The sequence below is a fragment of the Barbus barbus genome, assembly GCF_936440315.1.
Source record: "Barbus barbus genome assembly, chromosome: 2".
In the NCBI taxonomy this organism is placed as follows: domain Eukaryota; kingdom Metazoa; phylum Chordata; class Actinopteri; order Cypriniformes; family Cyprinidae; genus Barbus; species Barbus barbus.
In genome coordinates this window covers 36,604,710-36,619,653 of record NC_136730.1, presented here as the reverse complement: position 1 = coordinate 36,619,653, position 14,944 = coordinate 36,604,710, and the positions used below count along the sequence as shown (strand labels likewise).

General features: G+C 46.0%; 1 protein-coding gene across 1 annotated transcript in view; it reads right to left on the bottom strand.

Moving 5' to 3' along the window:
• mrc1a (mannose receptor, C type 1a) overlaps positions 1-14,944 on the bottom strand; it is a 116,535-nt gene that overhangs the window by 57,036 nt on the left and 44,555 nt on the right. The window contains exons 13-16 of the mRNA XM_079441669.1: positions 4,879-4,994; positions 4,669-4,750; positions 4,149-4,293; positions 3,797-3,835 (exon numbers count right to left, since the gene is read on the bottom strand). Coding sequence (XP_079297795.1) covers positions 3,797-3,835; positions 4,149-4,293; positions 4,669-4,750; positions 4,879-4,994 — 382 coding nt within the window. The remainder of the gene's footprint in view (positions 1-3,796; positions 3,836-4,148; positions 4,294-4,668; positions 4,751-4,878; positions 4,995-14,944) is intronic.

Genomic DNA, 14,944 nt, shown 5'->3' with positions numbered 1-14,944 from the left:
CTCTCCTGGACTAAAAACACTGTAGCACTGGCCAAGAAAGCACAGCAGCGTCTCTACTTCCTCCGCAAACTGAGAAGAGCCAGAGCCCCGGCCCCCATCATGTGCACCTTCTACAGAGGCACCATCGAGAGCATCCTAACCAGCTGCATCACTGTGTGGTATGGCGCTTGCAACGCATCCTGCCGCAAGTCACTTCAGCGCATAGTGAGAGCAGCTGAGAAGATCATTGGTGTCTCTCTCCCCTCCCTCCAGGACATTTACAGCACCCGTCTCACCCGCAAAGCCCTCCGCATTGCAGGTGATCCCACCCACCCGACACACAGCTTCTTCAGTCTGCTGCCATCAGGGAGGAGACTGCGGAGTCTCCAGGCGAGGACCAACAGACTGAAGGACAGCTTCATACATCAGGCTGTCAGGAAGCTGAACTCCCTCCCGTCCTTGCCCCCCCTCCCCTCTTTTACCCCATGCAACACTGAACTCTGACACTATGAGCCCTCCCCCCCAACTTGTGTGAAGCATGCTGCACAGACCGCTATTAGCTCTGCCTAAAGACAGCGCAGCGCAAGGGCAGAGCTAATGTGTTTACTCGCTGACAGCTCTCGACCACTGAACAGAGCTGTGAGAAGAGTTCGAGTGCAGAGCTCTCATATACAAACCACAGATGTCACAGTGATTTAAACTAGTTTAAAGGCAGATGAAACTGCACTGCCATTCTCAACAACACTGTGTGAAAATGTCTTGGGTTACGACTGTAACCCTTGTTCCCCCGAGAAAGGGAACGAGACACTGCATCAGTACCGACACTTTGGGGAATCCCCTCAGCGTAGCGCGTCTGAAGCATGAATGAATCTATTCCAATCCTGATTGGTGTTGCATTATGACGTAACATGTGACGGCATACTTGGAAGATACAAAGGGACACAACAGAGTCAGCTTTTGCAATGAAGGAAGCCGCTCCCAGGCATAGCCCTCAAGGCTTCAGGTGAAGGCAAACCGCGCACCTGATAGGCCAAGGCAATAGCCTGAATAATCAAATTACTAATCGTCTGCTTGGAAGCAGGAAGTCCCTTCTTGGGTGATCCGACCTCCTCCAATGAAAAGACTTCTGAATAAAGATATTCAATGCTATGACAGGGCAGAGCAGATGAAGCCTCTCTTCTTCCACCGACACATGAGGTGGAGGATGGAAGGCCTGAAGAACCACCGGCCGTGCCACATTAGATTGCACCTTGAGTACATAGCCAGGCCTAGGGTGTAAAATGGCCTTAACTCCTCCAGGGGATAACTCCAAGCGAGTCGGCGAGATAGCCAAGGCCTGGAGAACCTCACTCTCTTGAGCAAAGTAATCGCTAGGAGGAAGACCATCTTAAAGGTCAGGTTCTTTGCCGTAGCCAACTCGATAGGTTCGAAGGGGGCAAGTGATAGCCCTTCAAGGACCACAGCCAGATCCAAAGTTGGGACTCTGGAAAGAGTCGCAGGCCTCATCCTTCGTTCACCACTGAGGAAACGCACGACCAGCTGGTGCCTCCCCAGAAGCCCAACATCTAAAGGCGCGTTGAAAGCCACAATGGCAGCCACGTACACCTTTAGTATGGATGGGGTAAGACCAGCAGAGAAACGAGCTTGGAGGAACTCCAGCACTGAAGCCACCGGGCAGTTAACCAGGTGCAACCCACGTTCTCTACACCACGCAGAAAACACATTCCACTTTAGGCAGTACAATCTCCTTGTGGAGGGAGCCCTAGAACTGAGTATGGTCTCGATCACTCCAGCCCACAAGCCAGCCTCTAGGTACTGAGCCCCCTCAGGGACCAGACCCACAGTTTCCACAGCTCTGGCCGAGGGTGAAAAATTGTGCCCCCTGCCTAAGTCAGCAGATCCCGCCTCAGAGCCTGCCAGGAGTGACACGATGTCTGAGAACCATACCTTGGCCGACCAGAATGGGGCTACCAGCAATAGACTGACGGGAGGATCAGGTGCACCAGTCTGCACAGAGGGCGTGAACTCAGACCCCCCTGATGGTTCAAATACGAGACCACTGACATATTGTCTCCTCGTATTAGGACATGGTGACCGCTGAGAAAAAATCTCTTCTCTCGAGGAAAACCCCTTGGTTTTCAACCACCACTATAGGGGTCTCATGTACGGAAGGCCAAAAGGTATTACGCTGGACGCAGCTGCCATGAGCCCCAGCAGTCTTTGGAACTGCTTTAAGGCGCGGTAACACTAGACTTTGAGCATGCGTCACGCTGTGCAGCATCTTTTCAAAAACTTAAATTCAACACAGAATATAAAGTCTACTCCACTTTCCTGCAGCGCTGTAGTTTTAAATTTGTTCTTTTAAGACACGCCTCCGGTACAGCTGTATCTGTCTTTTATAAATCTGATAAAGACTCTTTGGAGATATGAAGGATACAATACTACTCTATAGATACTCAAGTTTAACATAAGATCGGCAGAAACTGTGTGTGCTGTGTCCCGTTTAAAGGGATCCCAACTGATCACTGAGTGCAACGCAATAAAGTGAAGCAAATTGTGGACAAACAGTGCTTTCTCACCGAATAAACGATTGATCACCTTCAGATAATTCAGGCCTGCACGATAGGTGGCACTGACAGAGATTCCATTTTATGTCCACACACTAGAAGCTGTAAAAATATATTGGCAATCACAGACATATCTATTGATTTATAGAACACAATGGCCAATCGGAGGTTTTTAAGTTTGTACTGAGTCATTGTTCTGAGTTATGCAAGCTTGCAAATCCTGTCATTAAAAAAAAAAAAAAAAAATCAGCAAGGAGTAAAGACCTGTTCACACCAAGGATGATAACTATAAAGATAACGATAAAGATATAGTTCTAAAAATCTTTCTCAATATTAAAGAATAGCAGAGTCCACAGCCAATCAGAATCCACCCTGCTATAACAAGCTTGAGAATTTAAATCGCAGATGAGTGTGTGCTTCGAATAAACAGACGATCATTCGCTGGTGTGGATGCTAATATCTTTATAGTTATCGTCCGTGGTGTGAACGGGGCTTAAGAAGTGATGTAAATAAGATATTAATTTATTAGAAATTCATTTTATGAGATCTCGATGAACTCAAGTGCTCAGCAGCTTTTTAGTGATTACAAAGGGAGCTTTCTTGGTTTATATTTAACTATATTTAATCCATTCACAGAAGGAAGATAAAAAAAAAAAAAAAAACTTTGTTTCTTGGACACATGCTGCAGTTTCAAAAATGACATCTGGGATTCCCTCTCAAAATACACATCAAAATTGAAAAAGTGAAACCCATAGCAATTGAATGGACAAATAAATATCAAAATAGCAAAGGAAAATGTGAAAAATAAATAAACAAACAAATGTGCAATATGATTAGAGGAGCATCCTTACATATATATAATTTATCAATGATATACTATAATTATTTATAAATTATATGTAATTGTTAACAAGAACTGGAAGTGACAAATGTCTTATACTAAGATATTCGTAATTATTAAGCAGGTTTTATTTTACAGGTAAAATATATATATTATATATATATATATATATATAACAAATAAAAAAACAAATTAAATGCCCATGAGAAGGCTGTTAAGGTATGTCTAATGGAAGCAGGGTAACATTTTTTTTTATCATAAATATTTTATTATATGACCAGTTGGATTTTCTTCTTGTTAGGACAGTGGAATGTTCCAAAAAAGTTAATGTAAGGAATATGGAAATACAAAATACCTGAAAACAGATGACTTCTAATGAATAATATATATGCAGCTATTGACTCCTTACCCTGGGTTACAGTAGTTGGTGGAGGTTTTGGAGTTGTTCCTATTGAGGGAAGAAAAAAAGAAAACTAATTAACTAACTACCTACTTAATTAATGTGCCTGTTGTATGGATCTAGTTATGTCAGAATACAAAATATAAATCAATAATGAGTTGTGCTTCATACATACATTGTTTAATTAATAATTGTCAATAGACAAGGCAAGTTCTTTGAAGAATAAAGAAAAAGAAACACAAAAAGAACAAAGAAACAAATCAACACATTACACAGAAAAAGTGTTAGGTTTGCATTTGTGGCCATTAGTTTGCATTTACACCCCAATACTTAATTTACAATTTTATCCATGCATGTGTACCTATTGGTATCTGGCAAATCCAGTTATTATAGGATTCACAATCACGATCGTTCCACTTGTGTCCATAATGAAGGCCACTTTCTGCACAGTGCTCTTGATTGTTGTGGTTGTTTGGTTCTCCAAACCCCCAGATCTCAAAATCAGACTAAGAAGAAATAAAAACACATTCACACACGTGTGGGCTGGAATGATGTAGTAGACAATTATTTTCATTCCAGATTCTAAAGTAATTCCAAATCAAATCAATATCTGATGTTCTCATGTATAATTATTGGGTGAGGTGCCATGTATTAAGCAGGATAATCTACATTTAACCAATAATTATTTTGCAATAATGACCATTATGGCCTTATAGGCCCCTCCTTTCCCTTTTGCTCCTTTCCCCCTTCCCTTGTTTAAAAAATTAGCTTGAATGGAAATATTATACTTTTACACCTCAACAAGTATGTCATTAATTTTACCTCAAAGTGGCACAAATGGTGAAAAAAAAAAATAGGAGGAGTAATGGGAAAACACTCACAGGGGTTCCATCACTCCACACAAAACCAGAATTACTATTCAGCATACTGAAACCTATCCATGCTGGGTCTCCAATTATATACCTGCAGAATAAAGACACGTTTCCCACCATTATGTAATTCCTTGGTGTACCCTATAAAATCATCATGTTATAAAACAAATAATAATAATACAGAATTATATCAGTACAAAACTTCTTGTGAGCACTCACGGTAACTTGTGGATTTCTCGTTGAGAGTGGAAGCTTGCCAAGTCACCACCAATGGCTTGACAGAAATCACGAGCCTCAAACCAAGTTTTCTTCTCATCACTTTGCCTCTGGTATATCTAAAAGGTAGAAATTAAAATTGAGATTGTCTGGAAGACAGGGAAATTTTTTCTTCTTTTTTTTCTGCACCACTCCTACTGGGCATGGACAGCTGTCGCAACTAAGCACATTAAAGTAATTGACATATTCAAGTTTTAAAAAGTTGAATAGAGTTTAACTTTAAAGCTGCAGCCCATAAGTTTTGCCTCGTTGTCACCATCTCTGTTTGAAAACCTGCAATTGCAGTTATGTGCCCAATTATCTTCATTGCGTGGGATGTGTACCGGCACAGCTCCAGTGCGGATTAATCTAATGTTTTGAGGAGTATGTGTGGCTGTTAGCATTGCATGACTATGCGTATATAGTGTGTATTAGCATGCAGATTTCAATTTCTGGACAGTCTAATTTCTAAATGTCATACCATTCGAATTTCATATTAAGAAATTCTTTTAACCTAAAAAGCTAATTATTCATCCTTCAAACTGGTTCTCTTTAAAATACAAATCTTGTGTAATTCCAGACTATCTGTAATCCCAGAAAGCATACCCGGGTATGTTCAAGGGTAAGTAAGCAGATAAACTCATCTTTTGGTTCCAAAAACAGAGGTAACTTTCAATGTAAGTAGCCATACCAACGTATTCTCTTAAAATAATTTGCTCCAGAGTAGGTTATCATCGCATGCATGACCTTCTGACATATATATATATATTGTTGTGTGATGTATTAATTATAAATGCTATTAAAAGTACTATATAAGGTAATATATTATTCTAATATGTTATTATATTTATTCTATTATCATATGCAAGGTAATGTTTATTTTATTCTAATATACTTATATTTTAGTTATGGATCTGCATTTTCTATAATATATTTCTAAAGAAATAAATATGATATTTCTTATTATATAATTAGCATCAAACAAACAATATAGTTCTAACTCAAAGTGATTAAAATAATAATTTAAAAAAAAAAAGACAAATGACTGCACAACCATCAATTAGGTGAGGATATGCAGTAAGCAAGTAAATGACCACAGAACAAAAGAAGAAAAAAGCAGCATGGCACACTTTTTCTTAGCGTCCATTTCCATAGCCCTTGTGCATCAAATAAAAAAAAGTTACACTTATGTCCATAGTGGACAAAAATGTCCATGTAAAAAAAATATTTAATTGTCATAAAAATTGGAAGCTCTGGAGCACCGACTTATTTTTGGTCTCATTTTAAAGAAGACCCATGGCAGATTATTGTTGAAGTAAAAAAACAAACAAAAAAAAGTTTAAAAAGTGAAACCAAACAAAAGTTATACAGGTTTAAGTTTATGAAAATTATTTATGACCAATATTTAATTTTTTATTTTATGAATATTTTATATATGAAACATGTTGAACTAAACAAGTCATGTTCCAAATTTGAGGTTGATATCTCAACAAATGAGCTCTCAGTAAGATTTTGTTTGGGCGGAGTACCAAATTTTCCCCATTAGATGCCAGCAAAATTAGATGCCACTGTCTGCTGGTGCACACAGTGGTTGGATTTGTGGTTTGCAGTAGAGTTTTATTTACTTACTTTACTTTACTTACTTTTGTCATTTAGCAGACGCTTTTGTCCAAAGCGACTTACAAATAAGAAAAAGTAACTAAAACTAAAAAGTTACAACTCTATAAATACTATCTACCCACATATTTAAGAAAATAAAGAAATTAAATAAAATTAACACATGCATATAACAACAACATTTCAATAATAAACATATCAATGAAAAAATTAAATAAAAAGCTACTACTATCCCTTGCCGGTGTCCCTGCCCGGTGGAGTCGCACGGTAGAGTCGATGGTCTTTACACTCTTTGGTCTTCACACTAAGAGGGCTTCACACGACGACTGCCGCGACCGCTGCCGCGGTATAATAACCTTTATTATACCAAACCAACAAATAATCATTTCAATTCAGCTGGACCCACTTTCCTGTTTATCAACTACAAATGGCCAAGCAAGTGCACACACTGACAAGATACACGATACAGTACGAGACCAAACGCGATTTCAGCAACTCTCATCCTAGTAAACAAAATAAGCGTTTCCTAGCAACGGCAAATGCGCTAAACACTGAGACAAGTAAATACACTTACGAGCTGATTTTAAACTTCCGCTGATAGACTGCTTCTCTTAAAGACCACTTCATTACACTGCCTTCTGCTGGCGCTTGAACCCACTTTCCTGTTTATCAACTACAAATAGCCAAGCAAGTGCACACACTGACAAGATACACGATACAGTACGAGACCAAACGCGATTTCAGCAACTCTCATCCTAGTAAACAAAATAAGCGTTTCCTAGCAACGGCAAATGCGCTAAACACTGAGACAAGTAAATACACTTACGAGCTGATTTTAAACTTCCGCTGATAGACTGCTTCTCTTAAAGACCACTTCATTACACTGCCTTCTGCTGGCGCTTGAACCCACTTTCCTGTTTATCAACTACAAATGGCCAAGCAAGTGCACACACTGACAAGATACACGATACAGTACGAGACCAAGAGATCATATTTCTCAGATATTACAAGCAAACACACACAGTTTTTTTTTATATATTTATGACACACACACAAACCACATTCTGACATCTATATCAACAAACCCACACAATTATAGCTGCATTATTTATCCAATTGCCTCTATAATATGCAGAAGCATAAAACAGGAATAAAGCAAGTATTTGTTTTATAGACCAAACCTGAAAAAAAGGCTCCATGTGGTAAAAAAAGTAAAAAATATTTAAAAAAAATACATTTTGAAGCCTTGCCAACAGAATGAAAGCCTATTAACAAAAATCGATTAAAAATAGCAGTTTTAATGGGTTTCAATGGGGACATTTTTGTCCAAACGTTGCTGAGTGTTTCACTTTTTTGTACCTAGCATAAAATAGATTTATTAAAGGAAATGAGGGTGGAAAATTAAAATTCCAATAAAAATACACACCTGAGGCAAAATGTATGCAGTTAGCATTAACACAGGCAAAATTGTCAATAAAAACCCCAAAAACGACCCAGGTTACGTATGTAACCCAGGTTCCCTGAAGGGAACGAGAGCTGCGTCCGGAGACGCTATGGGAACGCCATCAGCGTAACCGGTGCTCTGAATATCTTATACAACCAGTCTAATGGATGGGCGAGGCATCACGGGCGGGGTGACGTCACGACCAGGAAGTATATAAGCACGTGCGGCGGAGCCCGCATCAGCTTCAAGTCATGAAGCAAGCGCTGGCAGGGATGCCGGAAGTGTGGCCCGAGACGCAGCTCTCGTTCCCTTCAGGGAACCTGGGTTACATACGTAACCTGGGTCGTTCCCTTCCAGGAACGTCGAGCTGCGTCCGGAGATGCTATGGGAACGCTATAACAACGCCGCCAGACTGACAAGTCCCTGCCTGGTGTCAGGCTGAAAGGACGGAGGAGCCTGGAGTGGCTCTGATGTCGAGGTTGTAAAACCTGGCGAATGTCAGGGGCGTGGACCACCCAGCAGCGTTGCAGATGTCTTGCATGGAGACACCTGCCCAGAAGGCCTTGGAGGCCGCCACACCTCGGGTCGAGTGCGCTCTGACTCCCAGCGGCGGGGGAAGGTCAGAGGTCTCGTACGCCAGATTGATGGCATCCACTATCCACCTACTAAGAGTGGGCTTCGAAGCCGGAAGACCCCTCTTAGGCGGACCAAAGCACACGAGCAGTTGGTCCGTCTTTCTCCACAGGGCAGCTCTGTGGATGTTGGACACACACAGTTGTGCCTTTCCTGGTTGGGCTCCCTGAAGGGAGGAGGACAGAAGGCCTGGAGTACGACCGTCAGAACCTTCGGTATGTACCCCGCACGGGGGTAGAGGAACACTTTCGCCGAACCGGGCGCAAAGTCGATATGCGAAGGGGCCACAGATAGGGCCTGGAGGTCACTCACCCTCCTCAGAGAGGTGATAGCCAGCAGAAAGACGGTCTTGATCGTGAGGAGTCTATCAGTTATCTCCCCGAGAGGCTCAAAGGGTGCTCTGCCCATAGCCTCTAGTACCACAGCCAGGTCCCACGTGGGGACACGGGGTCGTACAGACGGCCTCAGCCTCAGCGCACCGCGGAGGAAACGTGTAACCAGGGGGTGTCTGCCCACTGACTGGCCACCGATAAGGGCGTGGTACGACGAGATAGCTGCCACGTAGACCTTAATAGTGGAGTGGGTTAACCCTGTGGAGAAACGGGCCTGCAGGAACTCCAGAACTGCGCGGATCGGGCAGTTGACTGGGTCGAGCTGGCGGTCCCCGCACCATGAAGTGAAGCGTTTCCACTTCAAGGAGTACAGTTTCCTCGTAGAGGGAGCTCTGGATTGGAGGATGGTCTCGACAACCTCGGTTGACAGACCGGAAGCTATGAGTTGTGCCCTCTCAGGGGCCACACCCACAGCCTCCAGCACTCCGGGCGGGGGTGCACAAGGGTGCCCCCGGCCTGTGAGAGGAGATCGCTCCTGATCAGTACCGGCCACGGGGTGCCGTTGAGGAGGGAAATCAGATCCGAGAACCATACTCGGCCTGGCCAGAACGGCGCTACTAACAGTAGGCTTACCGCGTCCCGGCGCACTCTCGCCAAAACTCCCGGGAGCAGAGCGATCGGGGGGAAGGCGTACAGACGAAGCCTCGGCCAGGTCTGTACCATAGCATCGTCCCAGAGACGCTGGAGGAGCTAGAGAGAACCAAAGGGGACATTGCGCCGACTCTCGAGTCGCAAAGAGGTCCACCTGTGCTTGGCCAAAAACCTTCCAAATCTGCTTCACCACCTGGGGGTGAAGCATCCATTCCCCGGGCCTCGGCCCCTGTCTCGACAGGACGTCTGCTCCGACGTTGAGATACTCATAGTATAATGTGCAGAGCTCTCAATGATAGGAGCTTGCCCTGGGACCACACAAGGATCTGGTGTGCCAGCTTGTACAAGGGGCGCGACCGCAGACCTCCTTGGTGGTTGATGTAAGAGACCACTGCCGTGCTGTCGGTGCGGACCAGCACGTGGAGATCTCTCAGGTCCGGGAGGAAGTGCTTGAGAGCACGGAACACAGCTAGGATCTCTAGCCAGTTGATATGCCACGTCAGGTGGCGACCACTCCACAGACCGCGGGCAGGGTGGCCACTCATGACCGCACCCCAACCGGTGAGGGAAGCGTCCGTCGCTAGCGAGACGTGGCGACAAGAAGCTCCCAGCACCGGGCCCTGGGACAAGAACCAGGGTTTCGTCCACATGTCTAAGGCACGGATGCAGCGCCGTGACACCTTGACAGCGCGGAGCAAGTGTCCCCTCAGGGAGACCCCCCTGGTCTTGAGCCACCACTGTAGGGGCCTCATGTACAGCAGGCCAGAAGGAATCACGCTGGACGCAGCTGCCATGAGCCCAAGCAGCCTCTGAAACTGCTTGACAGTGAATGGCTGTCCCTCTCGCACTCTCCTGACTGCCGTGAGGATCGACTCGATCCGAGCAGGGGTCAAACGAGCCTGCATCGTGGTCGAATCCCACACCACGCCTAGATAAGTGGTTCTCTGAGCTGGAGAAAGCGCACTCTTCTTGGCGTTTAGTCTTAACCCCAAATCTTTCATGTGGGCAAGAACGACATCTCGATGCCGAACTGCCAACTGCTCTGATTGAGCAAGAATCAACCAATCGTCGATATAATTTAGTATGCGGATGCCTTGCAGCCGCAACGGGACCAGGGCCGCATCCACACACTTGGTGAAAGTGCGGGGTGAGAGTGCTAGGCCGAAGGGAAGAACCCGATATTGGTACGCTTTGCCCCCGAAAGCGAACCTCAGGAACTTCCTGTGAGAGGGAAGGATGGACACATGGAAATAGGCGTCTTTGAGGTCTATCGTGACAAACCAGTCCTCGGACCTGATTTGAGACACGATCTGCTTGACCGTCAGCATCTTGAACTTCAGCGGTCTGACTGAGAGGTTCAAGAGACGCAAGTCCAGTATGGGCCTCAGCCCTCCATCCCTCTTCGGAACAATGAAGTACCGGCTGTAGAAGCCGGTGTACACTTCGTGAGGTGGAACCAACTCTATGGCTTCCTTTTTCAGCAAAGTGTTGACTTCCTGTTCCAGGACCAGAGCCTGCTCGGGGCGGACCGTAGTCACACAGACCCCGTTGAACCGCGGGGGCGGCCCATCGAACTGTCCGCAGGACCCAGAGAGACACGTTCGGCAGCCGTTGCCAGGCTGCCAAACGATCTACTAAGGGAGTCAGTCTCTTGAGACTGACCTCTGGTGTTAGAGAAGCGGCCAGACCGCTGTCTTGCTGCGGCGCACCGACAGGAGAGTTTCTCAGGCCCTGGTTTCTCTGGCGGCTGAGACGAGTTTCTCAGGCCCGCTGAAGTCACAGGCGGTAGAACCTGAGAATAACACTCGCTGGGACCTGCTGTGCCCTGGAACTGCAGGGTTGGCAGACAGATCCCCGAACGGCACCGAGGGGAGACGGTCACCGTGAGCCGCGGTGTAAGCCGCTCCACCCCAGTAGGGGTCGCCCTCCGAAGTCCTGGGGCTTGCCCATCAGGACTTCCTTGCCGCGGACCTCCTGGCCGCCAAGACATCCCTCAGGTCTGTCTTGGGCTTTGAAGTCCCCGGCGCGGGGCGCCGCTGCCCTCGGCTCCGTCTCGGGGGAGCACGAGAGGCGACGCTCTCCTTCTGCGCAGCCCTGTGTGAGGAGCTGGTATGCGGAGGAGGCTGCTCCCGCCCAGCAGCCTCCAGAGTTAGAGAGCGGCGGGGGAGGAACCGCCGAAACGCCTCTGCTTGCCTGCGAGCCTCCTGAAACCTGTCGACGACGGTGCTCACAGCGTCGCCGAACAGGCCAGAAGGCTGAAGCGGGGCGTCCAGGAGGCAGACCCTGTCCTTCTCCTTAATGTCAGACAGGGTCAGCCACAGGTGCCTCTCCGCTGCCACCATAGCTGCCATGGAGCGGCCGATAGCACGGGCCGACTCCTTGGTGGCGCGGAGAGCCAGATCGGCAGTTCTTCTGAGCTCTGAAATGTCATCAGCTCTGACATCCCCGAACTCATCTAACTCCTTCAGCAGTTCGGCCTGGTACGCCTGCAACACCGCCATCGTGTGCAGGCACGCACCAGCCTGTCCTGCTGCCGCATACCCCCTGCCCACTAGGGATGATGTGGTGCGCAGAGGCCTAGTGGGCAGGGTAGGAGCCTTCAAGGACGACGCCGTGGAAGGAGACAGATAGCCCGCAAGCGTCTGCTCAATCCGGGGCATCGCCCTATATCCACGCCCGTCCAATTCCTGCACATTACCGTAGTAATCTGACGCGGGAACGAAGGGGCGGGATGTATAGGGTTTTACCCACGATCTCGACACCTCGGTGTGGAGATCGGGGAAAAAAGGAAGGCTCCTGCGCAGAGGTGGCGGCCGCGAGCGCAGGAAACGCTCGTCCAGCAGGGTGGACTGCGGCACAGTTGTTTTCTCGGGGGGCCAACTGATGTCAAGCTTGGCCACTGCCCGAGTTGCCACCTCTAGTAGCTCCTCGTATTGGGGCGAGAGAGGCGGCGCAACCTCTTCAACGCTCGTCACATCAACCTCCTCGGAGGAAGATAGACGAAGCGCTGAGTCCTCATCTCGGGGGGAAGTAACCACTTCCCCGAGAGACGGGACACCAGATCTGGCGGATACGGGAGGAGATAGAGACATCGCCGTCTCACTCCCGCCAGCCAGATCAGCCTGCGAGCCCCACGAGTGTAGCAGCCGCTCTGCCTCGGCAGCAGCGGGGCCAGCACCGCGTGGGAGGCTCGCGAAGGCTCCCTTCTCAAAGAGAGCCTTCCGGGTGCGGAGTGTGCGCAGCGGGAGCCGCTCACAGTGCAGGCAATCGGCTCCCTCGAGAGCCGACGCCGCATGCTCCGCACCCAAACAGACCACGCACAGGTTGTGTGTGTCCCCACTCGTGATGTAACGAGGGCAGGGACTAACACACAACCTGAAACGCGATCTGGGATCGCCCCTAGTCTTTGCCTTGGCTTTAGGCATAATCTCCTGGGTTTCTGAGACAGACAACACCAAATAAGACTCACAAGACAAAGAATCAGACTGACAATACACAGAGCGCTTGCTGAATGACAGAAATTTGACGCGGGCTCCGCCGCACGTGCTTATATACTTCCTGGTCGTGACGTCACCCCGCCCGTGACGCCTCGCCAATCCATTAGACTGGTTGTATAAGATATTCAGAGCGCCGGTTACGCTGATGGCGTTCCCATAGCGTCTCCGGACGCAGCTCGACGTTCCTGGAAGGGAACTAAAATGGACAAAAATGTCCATAAGGTTGCACAAGGGATAGTGACTCATCGATTCATCACTCTGTTGAGAATGTCTTGTGTGTTAATCAGGAACATACTCTGTGTTAAATGTACTTACTTCCTGACGAGTTTCTTGAGTAAGCAAGGTTTGGGTTAAACAACCAAGAGTTCAGGGTTTAGCAGATGGTAAATTAACCCTGCTTTCTAGAATACACCCCTGATGTTGCATCATCGTGTTGATGCTATATAAACTTCAATACTCATTTCAGTTATCACATGATATGATGGGAGCCTGCCCCACATGTTGTGGAAAGTATATACACAAGCACAAAAACCTTTGGTTACAGAAATTAATCAACCCAGAAGACTTGTGACCCTGGGGTTGAATCCACACTGAACTTGCACATTACACTGAAAAACCATAATAAATAATAAAAACATGTAGAAAGGGCCAGTCTGCAGCAGCACAAACCACTGGTGTGATAGTAAGGGTAGGAGGCTAAAGAGGACAAAGAGTAGCGAATTAGGGTGAGTGTAATGTTGGTTAAGGGTAGTAGTTGCCTTAGGGAATAATGTTTGGTAGAAGCTCGGTGCTTACACACAGTGGACAAATTGTATAAAAATAAAATCAGGGGGGATGGTGTGGTCAATTTTTTATTTTATTTAATTAATTAATTAATTAATTAATTTATTTATTTATTTATTTGGGGGGGGGGTTTGTAGCTGAAAACTTTTGAACAGGATGATGTCTAAATTTTTATTATTTTGTAGAAATATAACTTTTTTCCATTTAGTACTGCCCTTCGGAAGCAACAGAAGATACTTGCATGTTTCCTGGAAGACAAATTAAGTACAATTTACCTTAATCTTCAAATTCAAAACGTTTTCACCCCCTGGGTCTTAATACATCGTATTTCCTTCAGGAGCATCAGTGAATGTTTGAACCTTTTTTAATAGTTGTGTTTGAGTCCCTCGGTTGTCCTCAGTGTGAAAAGATGGATCTCAGAATCATACAGTCACAGCTGGAAAGGGTTCAAATATGCAAAAGATGCTGGAAAACTGTAGATTCCGCAGGACATGGAGGATTTTTCTGAAGAACAGTGCTCAGTTTAACTCATGAACTCATGAACAACCATCATAAAACAAAAAACAGCCGTGGATCATCCAGGTAACCACACACAGTATTAAAAACCAAGGGTTCCTAAACTTTTGAATGATGTTATTTTAATAATTTCAACTTTTTTTTCACTTTTTTTTATCTTACTCAGGACAGTACTAAATAAAAAATAACATGCATTTTTTGTGATCTCTCTTATTTTGTTAAAATTACTCACATTTTCACTGATTATGCAAGGGGTTCACAAACTTTCAAGCAGCACTGTGTCTATATATATATATATATATATATATATATTAAGAAGTGGGTCTTCCCCTTTCTCTCATGTTCTCACCAGATCAGGAGGTTCTTGTGCCTGCTTCAGAAGCGTGCCCGGGCACTTCTTCGGATCGGGCAGAGGACTCTGCAATCTCCAATCTCTTGCTTCTGTTGAGATGGAGATTGAGAGCGCTGCCTCCGAACGCTCTTCCCGCGATTATAAAACATACAGTATGAGTTACTAGAGGTGGAATACTCTCAGCATTGAGAGTAACTTTTGATAG